A 21,517-nucleotide genomic window follows, 5' to 3' on the forward strand; every position below is an offset into this window, starting at 1 on the left:
TTCTAGATAAATAAATCATGCTGTGCAGATAAACAATGGTAGCTAGGTCGACATCTTATGAACTATTTACTTTATGTTCTGAATCTGAAACTGAAACTGGTCTAACAGTTCAGAAGTTCAGAAGGAACAGGAAATGGATCGCAAGAGACGGCATAATATGAAAGACAATTTATTTTCATACGTACAAGACAGGACTTGTTTGCAGTAATTACTTACTTACATTAAATACACTGTGGCAAACGGTCACCTTGCTCCTCCTCGGTTATAGCCTCTAAGCCAAGACAGACACTTTTCCAATATATACCTTGTTATGCATTTATACCTTTTTTTTGATATACATGTGTTTTATTTTCTGCAAAGACTTGATTTGTTTTTGAAGGAGAGAGTATAAATGACGTATAATGCGTTTAGAAAGAGGATTAAAATACTGCAGTGTCCCCACGTCATGCTTAGGCACAATCGTTGCGTTCTGGAAAGAAGTACGCCCTTTTATGGAAAACCCAGTCACTGGGGGTGAAACTAAGTCAATAAACTTGGAATCCACATGTTGAACCCTCTCCGAATTGTCCAATTGCTGCTGCTGTGGGTCCAAGTGTGCACCCATAGCAGCTAGATTTGTGTCAGAGTCTAAAAGTTGGTAGTTCTTCCCATATGCGAAAGTCCATTGACTGCAGCGAAAATTTGGGGGTTTTGTTTTGCGTGAGAGCAGTGTGTTGGGGTGTCGGGGAAATGGCACTTAATTCATACTGTACCCAACTGAAAATCATTTCTAGGACAATAGGTACAGAAATAAGGCTCTTTCGGGTAGACCTGTGCCCTCAGTACATTGATCGTGTTGGAAGAAACGCGTGCTGAAGTGAGCGGGATGGTGCTTTGAGAAGACTGTGCTATTGTGCAGAAACGCCCCCCTGGGCCGCATTAATAAAGTGCCCTTAGAGTACTGACCCAGGGTCAGGTTTCCCCCGTCTGTGGCCTAGCCCTGCCCGCTGTCGGCTGAAACGCACAACTGATCCGAGATCAGCGCTCCTGCTGCGAGACGCTTTGTGAACGCGGTCCTGAGCTGCGCCGCGGTTTAACCCCTTCAGCGCCTCGCTGCTCCGGCCGCTCTCTCACGCATGACGACGAGGCGTGGCTGCTCTCTGACGGCCGCTCTCTCACGCGTGACGATGAGGCGTGGCTGCTCTCTGACGGCCGCTCTCTCACGCGTGACGATGAGGCGTGGCTGCTCTCTGACGGCCGCTCTCTCACGCGTGATGGTGATGCGTGGCTGCTCTCTGACGGCCGCTCTCTCACGCGCGATGATGAGGCGTGGCTGCTCTCTGACAAACGTGCGCTCGGGATCTCTGTCACCAGGGGACTCCCGTGTGGCTGCACCCCGACATCGATGCACTGTTACTCAGACCTAACCCCAATGAGACGGTGGGGAGATCCACTCCTACTTTCTAAAGGACCCTTCCCGCACCGGCCTCCACTACTCGCTAGTCTTACCCGCACTGGAAGATGGACTGGACGCTGGCATCCACAGCGTGCGGGCGGCGAAGCGTCGCTCGGCTAAAGCGGGAACGCGGTTCGGCAGGGAGGAAAACCTCGCGTGATTTAAGAGGGTTCAGCGTGACGCCCCCTTTCCCAACCCCACAGGAAACGCCGCCCTCTGTCCACACTTACTTTGGTCGGCTTTGGTTCCCCGTCCCGGTTCGAAACCAGCCCCCGGCGTCGCCAGGGGGGTCGGTTCAGACGCGAGTGCGGAACGTGGGACCGGGGGTCGGGGTCGAAGCGTAGGACGCGGGCGGGGTCGCACGTCCCCCCGTTCTCCCGCTCGGCCGCGGACGTCCCTGTGTGTCCGAGAGCGTCTCGGGAGCGCGTCGCGTGCGTCACTTTTTGGTGGACGTCCACGGCGGTCGTGGGTGATTTCAGACGTAGAACCTTCCGGGTTGTTATCTTCTGACCTCCCCTGTGGTGTGTCTCGGGGGCGGGGGCTGTGCTGTTCAGGGGGCGTGGCTTTGGTGACTGCGATGCACCGGAAACACACCCTACGCGTGCGCGCGAACGCGAACCGGACCCTCCGAGCTACGCAAAGCTGATTTCACACGCGGTCGCTCTCTGAAACGCGTCACCGGAAATTCTGCAGCGTGAAGCATCGCAGTCAGGGGGCGCTGTAGCAGGCAACAGCAAGATGATGCTGCCTTCTTCCATTTGTGCTTTCTTCCGCTCGTTCCTTCACTGCCGTCCTGGATAACCCCCTTTTGTCGGGGTGTCGGGTTTATTAGCTCCACGGGGACATGAGAACGCACTTTGAGTACGTACAGCCAGGAAGTGTGTCTGCAGTGTGTCAGCCAGGCATTGTCTTTTGTGTTTGGGTACATAAACAGGGTGTGTTTCCGGCCAAAATTTGCTCCCAATGCACGTGTGCTCTCTCTCTCTCTCTCTCTCTCACTCTCTCTTTTTCTCACTCACTCTCTCTTTCAAACCCCCCCTTCTCTCAATCACCACACTGGAAAAACTTGCATTTCCCCCCCTACCCTACTCCCTCCCCTCCCCTCCCCCTCCCTTCCTCCCTCCCTCCTCCTCAGTTCCCACAGCACTGGCTTTTGCTGGCCTGACTGGGCTGGTTGAGGTCCACCCCTGCCCTGGGGCCACGCCCTGCCGGGCCCCCTCCGCCTGCCTGGGGCTCACTTTTTGGCAATTTCTTGGCTGAAAAATGAAAAAGTAGAAGAGAGACAGCTCTATTGGTTAATGGCCTTTAAAGCGAGTTAATGACTACATCGTGTTAAAAAAACAGCACTAGCTAATCCGCCCTTATGAGGTACTTCATGGGTGTTGACAGGATCTGAAGCCTGGAGCCAGTGCAAACATATTCAATAGTCTTTATCAGCTGCGCCTTTTGAGAAACACTATTCAGTGCTGAAATCACCCGACAGATAAGCCTCCCAGTTGTTTGTCGGACTGCATTTCTGTGACCGCGACCAGAGCACCCCCTTGTGGCTACATCTAGAAATAACAACTTTAAAATACGTATTTTGGGTGAGAACCCAAGGAGACATCAATTATATTTCTCAAGAGAGAAATGACCTGCATTTTGAAACAAACTAAAATGAACAAATCAAAGATTAAGAGTCAAATTTCCTGCGCTGTGTGAGTTAAGCTCTTGGATTCTTTTTGCATGAGTGAGAAGTCCTTTCGAGTGTCAGTCTTTTTGTTCGTTTCCCATCATCTCTCAGGTACTGCCGGGCTGTATTTCGGGGGAGGGTGTCGCTCACCTATCGCCAGGAAGAGGTCGTTGACGTTCATGGCCGTCTTGGCGGAGGTCTCCATGAACAGCAGGCTGTTGTCGTCCGCGTAGGCCTGCGCCTCCTGGCCACATCACAGAGGGGCAGAGGGGAGTCATGGGAGGCCAAGAGACCAAGTGCTCTATACTGCTCAATGAGAAATGATTAACACACACATAGACTTGTACACACACACACACACACACACTTTAACATGCACTCACTCACACTAGAGCTGTCAACATAAATGACGTTAAGACTATTCCTTGAACAAAAAAAGTTAGAATCTTTTACTTTTGGGCTGCATTAATTGCACGTTATGTCTACAAACCAATATGAGAGACATAACTGGCATAGGTCCATTTTATTTGAACATAAACATGAACGCAGACAAGCTGGGGAAAAAAACGTTAACGTAAGAAGGCACAATTTTAAGAAATGTGAAAGGAATTTTGATTCTGATGGATGATTTAAAATAAAGTGTGACTGAAACTGAAAAGTAGGAACATTTTTGGACTTAAGATCAGCATAGTTTTAAAGTTATCCTCTCAAAACACTAATGTGGAAAAAGGGAAAAGGTTAAAATAACTTATCTGTTAAAGCATTGTATGCCAATGTCAGACCTGCAGGTTATTAGCCAAAAATATCAGACTATCCACTTGCGAAGAGGCTAGTTTTTTTTTTTTTTTTTTTCACTTTTTCGTTCACTTTTTCTTCACTACATTCCCAGCGGAGCAAAAGACACGTTCCAATCACATCAAGGAGCAGGGGACAAAGTGGCGTGTCCATTAAGTAACGGCATAGCAACGACGCCTATGACCCAGCGACTTCCGTTTTCAACAGCGGAGGCGCTAAAATGCAAGATTTATTTTTAGCTTGACACAACCCAAGCTGAGAGGAAAGCAGCTGCAGTAAATGTATTTTTTTTTTCTTTCACATTCAAAGATTAATGTTCATACTCAAATGTCCTTTTTTATTTTTTTACAATTCGAATGGCATGCGAGAATCAAACCATCATTTGACAGTCCTAACGTGCACAGGTGTGTACATTCATTCACACACACACACACACACACACGTTCATGTGGGGACGTGGCCGTCGGGGGGGGAGGTACCTCGTACTCCACGGCTCTCTTGGCGGACAGGTCGGCTTTGTTCCCCGCCAGCGCGATCACGATGTTGGGGCTCGCCTGCCTCTGCAGCTCCTTCACCCAGGTCTTGGCCCGCCCAAATGTGTCCTGACAGGGCGACGCACACGCATCATTACGATTCACAGCCCCGTTTACAGTTAGACTGACACACAGCACCTCACAATGGCCGCTTATGAGCGGTAACAACAAGGAAAAACAGCAGAAATGCTGAAAAAGTTATTTGAACTAGCGTGGGGGAAAACTTTATAATTAAGCTCCGACCCATTAAAAGCCAACTGAGTTGAACTCTGAAAACACTGGGATAAAAGACTCCGAACAAAAAAGCGATTTACGGCGATAATGAGCCAGCATAAAAAAAAAGAAAACCAGCACTTAAGAAAACGCAGTAAGCAAATACTCTCGGAGTGAACTAATCCTACTCCGTATGATAATTACACTTTTAAAAAATCACTGGGTGACACAGGTGAAGAGGGGCCCTCAATCAATCTTAGTTCACATTTTAACTCGATCCGATCTCTGCCAAGGTACAGAGTTCACACACTGCAGAGACGGAAGAAGATATAACAAGAAGAGAAGTGGGTGCTGAAAGTTCTTTCTCAGCATGCAAAAAATAGCATGCTAAAGTTCAGGGTGTGGCTAGTCCGTCGGGTGGCTTGTCCTGCTATTGTTTCAACAAATGGATGAGCCCGTCAATATGGTATCAACAGTGTGCCAGTGGAGGTTGTGATCAAGCAATACAGCACGAGAGGCTGTGTCGTATCGTGAATACAGTCACGGGTGGGGCGCTGTTTGGCATAATGCAAAGTGGAACTTCCAGTGCTCTATTGCTTTTTATAAAATGGATACATATATAAGCAATTGATGATATGGTATTATTTATTTTGTGATGTTATTTGCATGTTATGTGCATGTTATGTGATACTGTTCACGAACAGGCTGTCTGATTAACTGTTATTACTGTATTGTAGAATCAGCACACAGGATCAAAACAGGATGTTTTATAATAAGCTTTGCAGCATGAGCATGAGCATGAGCATGTTAAAAGATCGGGGGGACTGCAGCGAAGAGGGCGTGTACCGCGTTGGTGATGTCATAGACCACAATGGCTGCCTGCGCTCCCCTGTAGTACATGGGGGCCAGGCTGTGGTACCGCTCCTGCCCCGCGGTGTCCCAGATCTCAAACTTGACCGTGGTGTCGTCCAGGCACACAGACTGCGTCAGGAAAGCAGCTGCAGCAAAAAGAACAAAACAGGAACAAGACATGTAGGGCAGAGGAGGACAGAAAGAAAAAATTAAACGAGGACAAGTAAAAGGAAGGAGGGACTGAATTATACTGTAATGAGATCACACATTTCAGACTCAAATCATTCGTCCTTTCCTTTAACTTGTTAAAATGTGATGACACTGGAGGCTGATTGGTGGCTCATCCTGTTAAGGCACTATTCTAGTGCATGGTCAGGCCCCATGGGCTGGCATCAAATCCAGACCCGCCCAGTACCAACTGTGGCCTGCAGCCCCACAGGGCAACACACTGTTGACTCGAGCACAGACTCGAGACAGGAAGCTTGCAGTTGGCTTTCCCAAGTGGAGCAAACAAGGGGGTAAAAGCATGGAAAAAAGAGTGATGACTGGGTGCACAGACACTGTAAGGAACAAGTACACTCTTCAGCTGTGTAGTAGGCTACCTTTCCTCAAATGTGAAGACAAAATGAAGTAATTACACCAACATTACACTCTGCTCTCCATACACTGTTGTCAACATCAATATTATAGGCGGAAGACCTGCAGCTCCATCAAATTTCTCCTTCTCTTCTTTACATAGCCTCTGTTCATTGTAGTAAACAGCAAAACATAGTTGTGCAAAAGGGGGTGGGGAGAGCTATGCTTGCTTGAACACATTTCACTGAGTTGAGGCAGGAACTAATTCGTATTTCGGCTGAACGGGGGGGGGGGGTGTGTTGGGTGATGAACTGCTTCCGTGCCATACCTCCGATAGTGCTCTCCTGGTACTCCTGAAACTGGCCCTTGACGAAGCGCAGCACCAGGCTGGATTTGCCCACGGCGGACTCGCCCAGGAGCACCAGCTTAAACTGGCACACTTTGCCTGCCTGCTGCCCGTTGGGTCTGGAGGGACGGGCCGCCATTTGGGCTGCGGGAATGTCGTGGCGCTCAGGGGGCAACTGGGATGGGGAGGGAGGAGGGGGGGTTCCTGTGACAGCCGGGGTTGGGAGGAAGGGGAGGGGGGAACGAGGGGTGAGAGTTCTCCCACTGAAAGGGCAGAGGTTTTGTCAGGCAGGGGAAGAGCCAACCTGCAAGACATAAAGAAAAGTGATTTAGACTGAGCATTCAAAAATGTGAAGTTTAGCAATGCATAATGACTGTTGAGGGGGACATAAAAATCAAGTTCAAAACATTGATATATCTGCTATAATAGCGCACTACTATCACAGAGGAAGGTGCATTGTTAGCCAGTCAACATATTTTTCTCGAAAAAATAAATATGGCTGTTCACCGTTACCAGTGGCTGTTGTGTACTTAGTAACTAAATTTAATGCCACAGTTATGTCCCCTGGAAAAAGAGAAATTGCAGCAATGTTTAGTCCAACTAAATCACTATGCCCATATATATATATATATATATATATATATATATATATATATATATATATTTCTCAATAACGACAAAGCAAGTTTTTATGAAAAGATTACACGATTAAGATGATCACGACTTAGCTAACTCAACAAATGAAGTTAATAAATAGCTAAGTACACTGCTAACGCAAATACTAAATGCGGGGAGGTGGTAGGATAACAAAATATTAATTAAAAAACAATCGAATTCGCCAGATACAGGCTTAATAATAATGTTGTTTCTCTAGTCTTATGCAGGTAGCCTACATTCGTAACCAATAACGCTGTGAGTCGTAATAATATCTTTCTTGACAAGAATCTATACTAAATTACAACAAGCTAGCTATCTGCTTACGATTTGAAGAAACGATTCTGTTGGACATTACCATAAAAAACACGAGAATATTAGCTATACAAACGTAATCAGTTCAATATATAAAGCCAACGTTTGGGGGAGGTTTGATATTCATTAAGGACATCCTTGTTTTCTCTCTTCATTTAGCTATAGCTAGCTAACGTTAACTTGGGTAAAGCCCGCTATCCTGGACCTACACCCGTCTCAAACAACTGATGTGCGTACGTTTTACCTTGAACACTAGCTGAACAGACACTGAGACAAAGGCATAGACAATGCTTAGTTGGGTTGATTATGGTTGTGTTGACAGTAGCTAAATATGATTATTTCCCCTCCCCCACTTCACCACTTCATCTGAACAGTCCGAAGTACCCCACCCCCTCCCATTACTTAGAACAAGACAACGATATCGACACCACAAAATAAAACCATTAACAGCGTTTCCGTAGCGTAATGACACTCAACTCTCTATCCTTTACGATCTCTACCTCCCCTCTAAACTACGTTCCGACGATCGTACCTGTCGCCTGGTCGCTTTCTTCCCCCCAGTCGCTTCGTCCTCGGGGCTGCGCTGCGTCGCCTGTCTCGTAATTCCGATTTTTGGGGAGGTGGCTGAATGACAGCTGCTACAACCAATGGAAGCTTTGTTCTTATTCTTCATTATCTTTTGAGAAAACGTATTGCGGCGAAGCTTATCTATGCCACCTATTGTATTGGAGGTTTTACATAAGGAAAGAGAAACTTTATAAGACGGCAATATCCTAACATTTTGTGGGTGAGTTTTTTTCTGTAATGCCAGGAACCAAACCTCAAACACACAGCTTCCACACAACATAAATTGTATTTTTATAAAAACATTCATGCACAACTGTGAAAACACTAAGTGAGAATCCCTTGGGTTTGCAACTACACCCTGAAAACAGACATCCAAAAATATTTCCTGCAATTGCACAAGCCCAATATGATAGATGTGGTTGAGGGGGACATCCCAGTATTGCTGTCTTATAAATCTAAGCGTTATTGCTTTGTGGAGAGACCGCAAGATGAGACCAAAATGGGAAAAAGGAGTTGAGGGGCCACAAAAAATTATGATCTTAACTACACAATTCAATTCTGTATTCATACTACAAGAATGCAGCTTAGAAGTTAACACAGTGTGAAGCTGAGTTACGTTGGTTTTCATAGGCATACAAAAGCACATAGCATCCCATATCGAGTATTCACATCTACTGCCCGGCCATGACTACTCTCTAGCTTGGTTTCCCCCAGTATAAGATAGCAAAACTAGCTAGACTTAATCTACTATTGTACCACCTGATCTGGTACACCAGGCTATGATCACCCTACACCACTCCTTCCCAGAAGCAACACCCCAGTTCTGACTCCACAGTTGAGGCCAATATATGACATTACAGCTGTTAAGCATTAAAGCTTTTACCTTTAGCTGATATGGCAGAGAACATTATATCTAATGGGGGATTTTCCATCTCAAAAGCTGCCAGATAGATCTATTGGTCGAGCGCCATGATCTCAGATCAAACCTGACCCATGCCAGTGCCAACAATAGCTGGCAGCCACACAGGAGAGGTGCATGATTAGCTTTGTACTTGCTCTCTCTGTGCATACGTATGAATGGGTCTCCTCCACTCCTGCTCTATGCGTGGAGGAGACCAATAACTGACTCCAAAAGCAATCAAAAATGGAAAGCTCTCTTATAACTGCTCTAAGAAAGCAATTGAAACAGAAACAGACTTGACTAATCAGAAACACTTGTGAAGCCATTTGTCCAAAACATTATTGTGCCCTGAAATGGCACAATAAAAAAGTACTGTAATTTCTACATTGTGAAACCAAAATGTATGAAAATACCCTAAAATAAAAGCTTAGAATCTAAAATTGTCGAGTACACAGCCAAATAAAGAAAACAAAATGTCTTTGTCCCGAACATGGAACTCGCTGTATATTGAGCTTTTCATGTTCTCAAAGCTCTTATGTTTTGTGTGCCTGTGTGTAAGTTCTCTATTTGCCTCATTTATCATAAGTGGTATGACATTACCTCCAGTCCCACCTGACAACGCTGCAGTGATGTTCCTGTAATTCTTACCAATGACCTTCCCTGAATGCAGTCCTTGGGCTCTTAAGTGCCAGCTAGCTTCTGCAGTGTAAAGAAATGGGACTAGCCTACTGATGGGTGATGCATGAATGGCTGGTTATATTGTTGCCCAGGTTCTCACCATATCAGTTATCACTCTCTCACTGTGGTTGAGTTGGCACCTGCAAACTGCCTGTGCATTATATAGCGCTAGCAAACAACCATCCTGAAATGACTGAAGACATTACAGCCATGGGACTGGACACTACAGCTGTAGGAATTATTATTGGGCATTTGAAAATAGGACATAATGGGGGTACATTAGGCCCCTTTCCATAGTGCCAGGTTTTACACCAGTCATTCAAAATCTGAATCCGCTAACTACATATTTGTGGGAAACCTACTGATTCAACTGATATAAATTTCCATGCATGTAGAGCTGGGCTTTCTTCAACATGGGAAAAGTGCCCACAGAACTCAAAGGTGAAAATTCCAATTTTCTCTTGTTTAAAGGCCCTCACTCACAGTAAATGGTTCTTATTGTAGTCTATGAATCTGAAATGGGAACTGAGAACAAACACTTCCCCTGAATCTGACTTTCAGCATTGTTACGTGAGACAGAACCAACTGGTCAGTGACTGTATGCATGAAAAGCATTGTGCTATTTGTGTAGCATTTACCATTTACAGCCCTGCCAAACTGTATTGCTTGCTAACTTGTATCTTTTTTTTGTTGCAGATAATATCATTTACCCCCTTTGAATAACAATAATAATTGTAATGATAATAGTAATTATTATTATTATTATTATTATTATTATTATTATATTTGATATTATCTGATTACTGTTTTTATTATTGTTATTATTATTTTTTTATTTTTATTAATTTATTATTATAGTATAATATATTGTATATACATTCTATTCCAATACAAGTTTAACAAGTTAGTTTCGGCCTGGGCCTTTCATGTTCTCCTAAATTGCCCATTTGCCCCTTATGAATGTATGATATGTGCCCTGCAGCCTGTCCAGGGTTTATTCCTGCCTCTTACCCAATGCACCCCCTGTGACCCTGCCCAGGATAAGCAGGTATACTGAAGATAATGGATGGATGGAACTTGGTTTCATATGTTGTCCCATCGGTGTACTACTTTGAAGTCTGAACATTGCCTGTCAAAAGCTGTTGGATCGAATTGCTCCGTGTGACCTATAGCGCACCTGAACAAACAGAGCCAATGTTATGGTTTGCACTGGTCTGTAGGGCTCCTGGGCCCAGCCTGCCACACAATCCGAATTAGATTTTTTATTTTTTATTTGTCCTTTATTTCACCGGGTGTGTCCTGTTGAGATTTCCATCTGTTTTTCCGAGGGGCCCTGGCCAGGAGAAGCAGTCAGTCAGTTTACACATAAAACACCATACAGAAAAGAACATCAATAAAACCACAGATTATACATTATACAATTCGAGTAAAACAATGACCAACATTTTAAAAACCAGAAGCATAAAGTAGTCCAGTTTAATGTCCTTCTGGAGCTGGTTCCAGTACCATGAGACATAATAACTAAAAACCATTTTTCCAAATTTTGTGGAAGGGCGAAGTAGAGTAAAAAAAAAAAAAAAGACAAGCTTTATGAACACAAGTTATAAGAATTTGTGTTCCAGTTAATAAGGCAAGTTAAACAATTAAGGAGTTGCCCAATAATGTTCTTGTAAATAAAAGTGTGCCAGTGAAGTTATCTATTATAAACTAGGGGTGGCAGGTCTGCCTTTTCATACAAAAGACTATGATGAGTAAGAAAATTAGCATTTGTAATGAAACATAAGGCACCATGATACACTGTGTCAATAGCCTGTAGGGCAGAAGCAGGTGCTTGTAAAGAGAGACACCATGAACAATCATAGGGAGAAAGGTGATTTGGACCAATTTCTTTCTAACTGCAAAATTGAAGCAATTGCCTGTTTCTAAAATAAAACCTCAAAATAGGCAATTGCTTTTAAAATAGAACTTTTCATCCAGCCAGATTTCCAGATATTTGTAGGAAGTTACACTTGCTTAATAATTTTCCCATCTACTGTAGATATATTAACAGTAACAATCTGCGAGCATAATCTAGAAAAATACATTAGCTTTCTTTTATCTGTATTTAAGACCAGTTTTAACTAATTGAGAGGAGCCTGAGTTTAAAGTCTCTTGGAGATCTTGGACAGCTCTATTAAAATTTGGGCTAAAAGGCTCAGCTATAAGTTCTGCTGACGATTTCAAAACATGGGGTCAGGGCCATCTGGGCCAGAAGGTTTTTTGGGGTCTAGACAGCCTTAAAAGCTTTATGAACATCAGCTGTTGAAATACACTTAAAAGCAAAACTAAGGCACCATCACAAGCAGATGTGGGAATTGAAACACCAGGGCTAAGACCAGGGTATATGTGGTCTAATAAATACCCTGCAGAAACAAAGTGTTCATTGAACAGATCAAGAATGTGTTGTTTATCTGTTATCAGCTAGGATTTATGAATGATTTTCTGTGACAGTGTACAAATATGCAGTTAGCTGATGTAGATTTTGAATGACTGGTGTAAAACCTGGCACTATGGAAAGGGGCCTAATGTACCCCCATTATATCTAAATGTCAAATGCCCAATCATAATTCCTACAGCTGAAATGTCCACTCCCATGGCTGTAATGTCTTCAGTCATTTCAGGACGGTAGTTTGCTAGCACTAACGCACAGGCAGTTTGCAGGTGCCTGAATTTGGCAGGGTTATTTAACTCTGATGGACAATGAAACTCGAATAATGCCAGTAGATGGCACCTGGGCAGCCGGGGATCAGCGCCACTACTGCTGTTAAAGCTGTGATAATTTACGTCCATGAGCCGTGAACGTGCCCAATAAAACCGGAATATCAGTGCACTTGAGTTGCATTCAGTCATCATGTCTGCTTATAAATGACTTTGTTAATTTATGTGTCAAATGGGTTCATCAAACGGAAGCAGAAGGCCAGAGGCAAAGCAAATTGTGCATTATCAGACGAATAATTCATTACTCAGTCTAGACCCCTAAGAGTTATACTACTGTGCACAGATGAGAATTTGACCTCTGTTTACTCATATTTTTTGTACGGAAACAACGCATTCCTCTAGAACAATCGACTTAAAGTTGTATTACAATGACTTCATTTCCGTTGCCGAATTATTTTTAGCTGTGAGGATCTACACAAGCGCAAGTAGTGACCACTTTTTAAAGGAAGCAAGTATAGTGTATCTGCTTCCTGTTTACGGAAATTTGGGACTATGAGCTTGCTGTGCCTCGGGGAAGACACGGTAAAACATAAACCACACCTCTGTTTTGTTTTAGGATTCTGAACATCCTCAATTACCGGTACTTCAGAGACTTGTATAGAGTGTATTTTCACTAATGTGTCACAAGAGGGTGCTTTTGAACAAGAACAAAGCTAGCAGACATGCACGAGTGTGGGCCGATATTTATTCCAAAGCAATCATGCGCCAGACAACGCGCGAGGCGTCCGAAATCATTCGGCAAATCAATCTCCTTTATTTTTGTTCCGATGAGGAAGTTGGACGCGTAACTGCGACAAAGCCTAGTAAAGGCTATAAACATACGAAGAACGAAACATAACAGGATGGGAATGTATATATCCTGTTTTTGTAAGGGTTGATACCATTAGCGTCCGAGACACAATAAAGAGTCTTATCCTGCTATTTCCATCTCGTCCATTTCCTCTCACGAAGGACAATTCCTATTTGCAAGATAAAAGACTGAGCAGCGAGAAATGTGTTTTTGTTTTTTTGTTTGTTTTTTGGGGGTCTTTTCATATTAAAAAAGCTCTTGAGATACCAACAGTCTGAGGTTCATAAATGCACAGAAAACAGAAGGAACGTTAAATACAATTTTAGGAGATTTTCTTGCAATGCATTACAAATGGGATGCAACCAATTGGAAACACACTTAAAATATTCACTAACACCTAATGAATTCCATAAGAAATAAATTCAAATGATGCTCAGTTGGTTATAATCCATGCAATGCATGCCATACCATGACACAATAATATATTAGTGTGTAATTTTGGCCTTTCTTTGCTGTTGATTGCATGTTGCATCATCACAGGTATTCAGGGCCATCCTCAAGGGGGACAAGCAGGTATGTTGTCCTGGGCCCTGGAGCTGGTGGGTGGAGGGGAGGGGGGGAGCATGGTCTGTGAACTTTAGGTAAATATTATTGAATGAAACAAACAGAGGAGATTTTGTCCCAGCACAGGGATTTCACCCTGTCGCCCTTTATGTATTAAAAGTATTTAAAACACTCTTGCCAATAAGCATCAAGTTTGAGAAGGCTCCAGGTTCAAAAGGGGGGTTCAAGTAGTTTCACACTGTTTTGTATTATTAAGGAGAAAGCATGTGATTCTTTCAAAACTATCCAACTGCGACATGGTTTACTTAAAAACTGGAATTTCGCAAATTCCATGTAATGCTCTTATCCAAAGCCACTGATGGCAAATCCTTCTTGGCAATGTTAATGTGCAATGTAAGGTCTAATGTACAGTACCTCTCAGAAGCCAGTTTACCTATTGGAATACAAGTCTCACCAGTCAGGCTACACTTCAGTTGGTTCTATACCAAATAAAATCAGAACACTGCCAGAAAACATTTTGAAGAAAGAAAATAGTGACTTAAAAAAGAATTGGAATAAAAAAGCATATGTTTGCATGCTTTTACTCAAAGGCCAAAGGCAAGTGGTGGCATGATAATTCTCCAACCAATTCAGACGCACATATCAGTTAGTGCACCATGGGATCTTCAGTACAATTGATTATGCTCCTGCCTGGCTGAAGACTGGACTGGATCTCTCTGTACTATTTAAAGCATTCCTTCTCCTGCTGTAATCCTCCTGGGGCATCAATTATTTCTTGATCCTGTCAGAAACTTGGGGTAAAATGGGACTGGGTCTTTTACAGTTATAATATAGGCACAGCAGTTTTATTTCAGCTGGAATAAAATGCTATTTGTTTGGGTTCATTCTGTTATTTGCGAGTCAGAAGCTTCACCAATAAAAATAGTTGTAATCACTCATTATTCCATAGCATGATTCATTCACTGTTAACCAATACAATGCATTTGTATGTCTTGACAGATTAACTTCAAGTATTATCTGATTAACATGAACATAACCCAGAGGATGTTCCTTGGGACTATAACATGTGTATTGTGATTCTGTAGGCTACCTGCTTTGGCCAGTGGTCCTCTTAATATTAGATCTTCCCCTGAACAAACTTGTACTGTCTGCAGCCACTGTTGTCCCTTTGGTCTTCCCAGAAGACCTTGCCTTGTCAAGGTTGTCCTCTGACTGACACGTTGCTCTCCGAGCAAGGACATGTCACTGCCCCACCCACTTTTGCTAACAATATGGGGACACAGTGCAATAGGCAACCAGAGAGGGAAAATACATATGACAGATTTAGATTGAATGTCATAAATTTATTTTATTCACATGTTTAGACTACATAAATATAGGCCTCCTCTCCAAGTCTGGTTAGAAGTAGATGGTTACTCCATCTGATAAATCTTTCGAGGAAAACGTTTGGCGTCTGTAGGTCTACTTAATGCAGTGATTCGGCTACACACTGCCAAATTCTAGATTTGGATCTGTGTGACAGAAGACGGTGTCTGCTCCGGTGTAGCAACGTTACTATTTTGCGCTTGGTAGGCGCAGGCAAGAGGGCGAACGCACAAATAAAGGAAATCTCGAGTCTTTCGCAGCCGACTCTTCGGAACAGCCCTGGTGACTGACCTCGCCTCTAAAATATTCGAACTCTTTCAAGAGGAAACGTGGACATTGGATGAAAAAACCAAAAGGCAAGTAGTTTTTTTAAATGACATGTGTGGACCACACAGGCATTGGCTACTCCACTGAGGACGGGGCGGCGAGTGCAATTTCAAGCAATGACATCACTTTTCCTGACGAGTGCTTCCAAACGCGGAAAGACATCTGAGACGATTTTCCCTGGATGTCCGACGCAAAAGAAAATTTAGATTTTTAAACGTAAATACAATTTATTCATATGTTTTATGTGCCATACTCTCTATAGAGACTGCGCGTATTTTTGCACAATTTTCGACGGATTCCGACAAATGAGGTTAGTGTTTTCACTGGCATTTAATGCGGCTGTTTGCTTTATTGCAGATGGGCTGGCTGGTAGCAATGATACGACCCAACCATCTTTCGGGTTAGCTTTATTGCTAGCTTGCTAATCTACCTGCAAAAGCACGGGCTAGTCTCCGTATGAATCAATGCGACAAAGGGAGCCAAGTAGCTACCTTCGCCGTCCTTTGTCAGACTGTTGTAGTAACGTTACATGGCTTAAAAAGAAAGTTGCGTCGAAAGCAGACGTTAGATAACATTAGCTGATGCTGGTTAAGATTAAGAACCATTAACGAGTGGTTTGGTTTGGCCGGTGTGTCTTCTTTGGGTGAGTGATGTGCAGCGTTTCTCATTGAGCTTTCTCGTCTTAACGTCTGAATGAAACATGATATCTAAAGTATTTGGTCTGAAGAATTGTAGCTAGCTGCTTTTATAGCTATCTGACGATGCGTTAATACCAAATACCCGGCGATAGCTGCATTTGGTGTAGACAAAGCTTTTAAATCAAACGGCTGGGCAGGTTATAGAATGTAGCTTGCTGGCCAGCTAGACTAGCGAATATAGGCTATACGTTAACTTTAACGTTTCGGCAAACGTTAGCCTGATGATGCTAGTTAGTAGCTTATTGATTTGGCCCCGTTCTTTTACCTGAACGGCATTGCTCTTTATTGTCGACAGCATATGCACCGTTGCAGTTAACGGGCTAGTCTGAAGATGTTCATTGCAATGCAAATGTTCTGTGTAACGGTAACTGTAATACGGGTTCATTGTTAGCCTATTTCAAAGGCCTCGTCCAGTAGCCTAATTCCATAGGATGTTTGGTTGGCCAGGTGCCTTGGCCGGTGCGCCGGGTCCGAGGGTGTGCAGTGAAGATCAATGCAGTGGAGGAAGCCCCTCCCCAGCACTAATAAAATTTTTATTTTTTAAAAGGCATGTCCATTCCTGAGGCCTGCGGGGAGGGAGGCAATAAAAAAAATCAGACTCGTCTTGTAAACGAGGATGGGAATGGCGGATGGGGACGTGGTATAAACCCACGAGTCACAGAAATTGGAGAATTCGGCTATTGTCAAGTCAAAATAGGACTCATTTGAAACATTTCTGCTACCCCATTGCCGTTTTTATCTGAAGCATACATTGACAGGCAATCACTCATTAATTAACGTTGGGAATTCACTTTCTGTGGAGGTGTTGTGCTTCACGCTAATGACTGTCCCTCAGTGCAAGAAGTCGTTGTTGAAAAGGCAATGAAAGACTGTTGTATTGGAATTTTTGCAGCTACACGATTTTGAATGACTTTCCACCACTCCGGAACGCACGAAGTCACAACTGTTACTATCAAGCCAGGGGCTATTTATTTCCGCTTGATCTAGCTCAGCAAATTAATCATAGTACTTTGTGTTTACACGCAGCTGTCACCTTGTCAGTAGCATTGCGTTTTCGTGTTTTATGTTTTCTCTCTCTCTGTGTGTGTGTGTGTTTTTTTTTTTTTTTGCATTGAAACAGCTGTTGGGTCATTTCATCGTTGTACGGTCTTTTTAAAGTATTGTTCTCGGCTATTTAGGCGATGCACTAAATGCGACTTTCAAGTTTTCTTTTTCTAGGAAAGGAAAATAAATGACGTGTTGCTTGCAAGAATAATTGTTCTCAATTATAATCAGCGGACAATTGGCCTGTTATGTGGCTACTACCGTTCATGTGGTCCTCTAGACGCCAGGTATGCTAGCCTATTAATCCTCCAGAGCGCTGTTGACCTCATTATTTCCATTTGTAGACCAAATTATTATTTCTTTATTGTACTGATTGATCACCAACTCAGATTGAGAACTTACGTTCTGAAATATTATGAAATGTAGCCTAATTCTTTCTGTATTGTTTTACCACCTGTAATTGAACACTAAAGTAATTGCTTAATATTATTACCTTTTGAAAACAAATTTTAACCCTAATATAAATAAGAAAAAACTTCAGACCTGTCATGCGCAGATATAGGCCAGTTTTATTGTTTCTCTGTTTTTTTTGGCAGCCACACTTCCTATCACTCACAGTCCACCAGCTGATTTGTCCGGTCAGTTGTCAGGGGAGCTCAAGCGTCCGATTGTCGCTGCAGAGCTATGAGGCGTGGAGAGGCCCTCTGAGTGTAACCCTCCCTCCTTGGAGAGGGACACTGCTAATTACACACCACACTGCAGCCTGAGGGGCTGTCAGCCTGTGCCGCTTTCATGATAAAGATTTCATACAGGACCTTGGGCCGTATCCACGAACTGGAATGCAGTGCCTTGGACACATGAGCCATCCAGCAGCCCCAAGTCTAGGCCTATATCTACGGGGAATTGAAACGTCCATGTTTGTCACTTAAACACTTTGAGTCCCGTTGCACATGCTGAGTGTCTGCACTTGTGACGACTTCAGTAATTTTTTTACATTCAGGGAAGCGATTGGGAGATGGAAAATGTTGTGGCCTTGAATTGAGGACATTCAGTTGGGTATGTTACAACAGTTTTTGTTAGCCACGTAGCACCGCATTCCCATGACTTTGCAGTAAACCGCAGTTAGTCTTTGGCTGATTTTAATGAGATCGCAGATGCGGAGGAAAATGCTTTTTTGGTTAATGGAGTGTGTCGCTAAGTGACGAGCGGAGTGACTGTAAAAGTGCCTGCACCGCAGAGTGTTTTGTGTGTTGAAGGGTGTGATCCTACGGAATCGGATGTTGCTAATACTTGATTGGACGGAGCTGAAGGCCCCTGACGTGTTCAGCTTTGGCTGTGGGTTAACCAGATTCTGAACTTGGATTTCCATAAGTGGTGTGATGAAATGTTGTTCTTTCACCACATGACCTGGATGTTGATGTAATTACTTAGTCGCTGTAGTAGTCAATTCAATTGAAGTTTATAGTATCAGGAGGAGCATACTATAATACTGATCATAGACTGTACTATTGTATACTAGAGTATGACCTGAAAGCCTCTTTGCCTCCAGTGTGCCATTAATTGAGTTATTTTAAAATTCTTAAAGGTTCAGGAAACTACATCCTAGCTTATGTTGCTTGCTTTCATGTTGTCTGGTAGACTAATGTTACCGCGCAGGAGGACCTGCTCTCACCTCGCGACAAGCAATGGTTTACATATGAGCAGTTTTATGGGTATGAATATTAATGAGCGTAGGATAAACGCTCATCCTGTCCTTATCTGCTGAACAGGTCATGATAATCTAGTAGAAATTTATTACAATTTAATGGTTATAATTGGGTTAATTTGAAATTTCTTGGCTTGAAAGAAATTTTAGGCAATCAATTGTCACTTCTGGGGAATTTGAATCCTGTTTCCTGGACCTTTAATTAATGTGTGGCAGCCATCGCTGGGGGAGCAGTTTAAATTAGTTAAACTAGCATTTACTGTAAAACCAGCACCCTTTTTAGCTGCTTGCTGATGTGGGGCGTTCTGTGAAGGTTTGACACACATCTAACGCAGAAGTAATTACTTCTTCCAGCTACCAGTGTGGGGAAACAAGCAGATTTTAGTTCCCAACGGTTTGGCCAACGGGGTGTCGCCCATGGTTTTGGTGACATAGTTCCACACCCATGGTTTAAAAAAAAAAAAAGAAGAGAAAAGACCAGGAAGCAGCTTGATAAAAGTGCTTTGGTTCCCCTTTGCCTTTGATGCTGGTCTCTTTTTCAGTGAATGGCTTCGGCTTGCATTGGTTTTAATGCAAGACAGCTGAAGCAAGCTGACAATTTGTCGGTACAAAGTCACGTTTTTTTTCGATCCAGCGCTCCACGAGAGAGAACACAGCATTTCCTGGTTGTGTTTTTTTTCTTATAGGCGTTCGTTTTAAAGGTTACCCTATTTCTGCACCCGTGTTTTGACTTTCTCCCGACTGGAACTCCCTCAGAACATGGGGCCTGGAACCATCCATCGCCTCCTGCGCGGTGTTACTAAGCTTTGCAGCTGGTTCAGAGGTACAGTAGGCTTAAATGCTAACGTGACAACGGCACAGTTGTATTTGTCAGGTAAGCTGGAAAAAAAAAAAAAAGTTACACGTCCTGAAAATAGCTGAAACGGCTGTCCTTGCTTGAACTTCATTCATTCCTTCTGTCTTTTTTCGTGCCCTGTACTTTTCCGCCCCGGTGTGGGAGGCCCCGCCCTCCTCGCGGCTCACGGAACGCTCCGATGCCCCGCGGGGCTCCCGGCCGCCGTCCGGATCTGCCGTCCCGGTTTCACGCCCGTGTGGTTGTGTGCAGCGGGCGTGGTCATGTGTCGCACGCATGCGTTAATGCATGCGTTCATGCGCGTTTCACGCGTGCGTTCATGCGCGTTTCAGGCGTGCGTTCATGCGCGTTTCGTGCGTGCGTTGGTGCGATCGCCCTGCCTTCCTCGGCCTCCCAAGCTTTTTCAAAGGCAATTACGTGCACCAACCTTCTGCACCAACCGACGGTCTTATTCGAGGGGATTGGAGGGTTCTTTCTGTCTTGGTACTGTCCCCTCTGTTGCCAGGCGAATCTTTCGAACGTTTCCTTTCCGCGCTGTGACTCAGCTCGACAGGATTTCTACCTTAATGGAGCTGGAATCTGTTTCCTGCGAGGCCGACCCGCAGGCCTGGTCCAGATTAACGTGAGCCCCGAGATTCGTGAGGGGAGTTTAGCCCTGGAGGTGCGTCACGCGGACGCAGGTGACTCACACCCCCGTTGGGTTAACCGACCCTGCCCCCTGCTGCGCCGGTCGCTCGCCCGGGTCGAAACCGCGTGTCAGTTACCGCCATGGGCCCCCTGGGCTGGGGTGCCACTCCGCTCCCCTGGCCGTTTCTCTCCGAGGGGAACGTGCGCTCCTAGGTTGAAAGATTTGGGAGCGCACTAACGCATTCAGATTAGCAGCTGTGCTGCTAAATTATTTTGTCCAGTTAGCATACATAATTTTTCCAGGAGCGGATGCTCCTAAAATGGGAGCACTGTAGAGCGCTGCCCGTGTGGTTCTGTGGAATGGTGTGCTGTCGGCGGAGATGTGTTTGGCGCAGTGAAACAGGAACGCACGCTTCACCACTTCCTCTCCCTGGGTAACGCTGTCCTTAAAAATAGTGGGTCATGCGGACTGAAAATGAAATGGAGGTTAGCCAATAAGAACGATGACCCTCATATTTGGGTGTCTTTCAGTTACGTTTGTATATCTGAACCTGTGAGCTGTGACTGCGAAAGAGTGTGAATTCAGAAGTCAAACCTGAAATGGAACGCTACATTAAACGAACGGTCTTTGTGCGTTTCAACACGCCAGCATTTACAAGAACAGCGCAAGTAAGCAAAATTGTTCAAATAGAACAATAATACCAGCTTTTGTGCAGGAAGTCAAACGTGTGTGAGTCACTCGCGTGAACTTGACCACCGCTAGCGTTTCAGATGCCTGACCAGAGCGTGCCACAACGTGCACACTGTCCTCAAAGCTCCATTGCCTTGGCCCTACCAGCTTCTCAAAAACTAGTGTATCACCGTAACTAGTCCTAGTTTGAAGACTGGAATTGGCCGTTCAGGCCATCTTGGCTCATTGAAACGTGTCTTTCCATATATGGGGTGTGAGTGATGTACTGTGTGGCCCAAAGTTTAAATTAGTTTTCTTCTCTGAGGTTCCATGTCTATCAGAATATGCCCCCATCCAGACAGTGACATTACGACTACTGACCACCACTGTGTTTCTCTTCGTTCTGAGTCTGTGATCTTCACCAGGTTATCTGCTATTGTGTAGTCCTCAGATTTCCAGTAGCCTCTCAACTTTCCCTTCTCTCTCCCTCTCTCCTTTTCTTTTCTCTTCTTTTCCCTGCTTAACTCTGGCTGCTTCATTGTTCCAGCCCTGTTGGTTTAAATTATTGATGCTCTTGGGA

At 44.2% G+C, this 21,517-nt stretch overlaps 2 protein-coding genes across 2 annotated transcripts in view; one reads left to right on the top strand and one right to left on the bottom strand.

Annotated features, from left to right (window-relative positions):
- Positions 1-153: 153 nt before the first annotated feature.
- On the bottom strand, positions 154-8,043 carry LOC118210692 (ras-related protein Rab-5B-like). The gene is made up of 6 exons (XM_035387074.1): positions 7,924-8,043; positions 6,405-6,726; positions 5,495-5,646; positions 4,382-4,504; positions 3,258-3,351; positions 154-2,691 (listed from the first exon to the last, which is right to left on the bottom strand). The coding sequence occupies exons 2-6, from the start codon at positions 6,559-6,561 to the stop codon at positions 2,567-2,569; spliced, it is 651 nt and encodes a 216-aa protein (XP_035242965.1). The 5' UTR covers positions 6,562-6,726; positions 7,924-8,043; the 3' UTR covers positions 154-2,566.
- Positions 8,044-15,221: 7,178 nt separating this feature from the next.
- The window catches only part of LOC118211382 (nck-associated protein 5-like), a 70,353-nt gene continuing 64,057 nt past the window's right edge, over positions 15,222-21,517 (top strand). Inside the window, exon 1 of the mRNA XM_035388553.1 lies at positions 15,222-15,650. The gene's annotated coding sequence lies outside the window, so the exon portion shown is untranslated. The remainder of the gene's footprint in view (positions 15,651-21,517) is intronic.

Source organism: Anguilla anguilla, chromosome 13 (genome assembly GCF_013347855.1).
Source record: "Anguilla anguilla isolate fAngAng1 chromosome 13, fAngAng1.pri, whole genome shotgun sequence".
Classification (NCBI taxonomy): domain Eukaryota; kingdom Metazoa; phylum Chordata; class Actinopteri; order Anguilliformes; family Anguillidae; genus Anguilla; species Anguilla anguilla.

Bases quoted from the DNA above. Each gene is read 5' to 3' on its own strand.
- LOC118210692 (XM_035387074.1), bottom strand. From the start codon at position 6,561: ATGGCGGCCCGTCCCTCCAGACCCAACGGGCAGCAGGCAGGCAAAGTG. The intron at 5,647-6,404 runs GTATGGCACGGA...TTTTTGCTGCAG, and splicing joins CCAGGAGAGCACTATCGGAG to CTGCTTTCCTGACGCAGTCT. The intron at 3,352-4,381 runs GTACCTCCCCCC...TGATGTGGCCAG, and splicing joins AGAGAGCCGTGGAGTACGAG to GAGGCGCAGGCCTACGCGGA.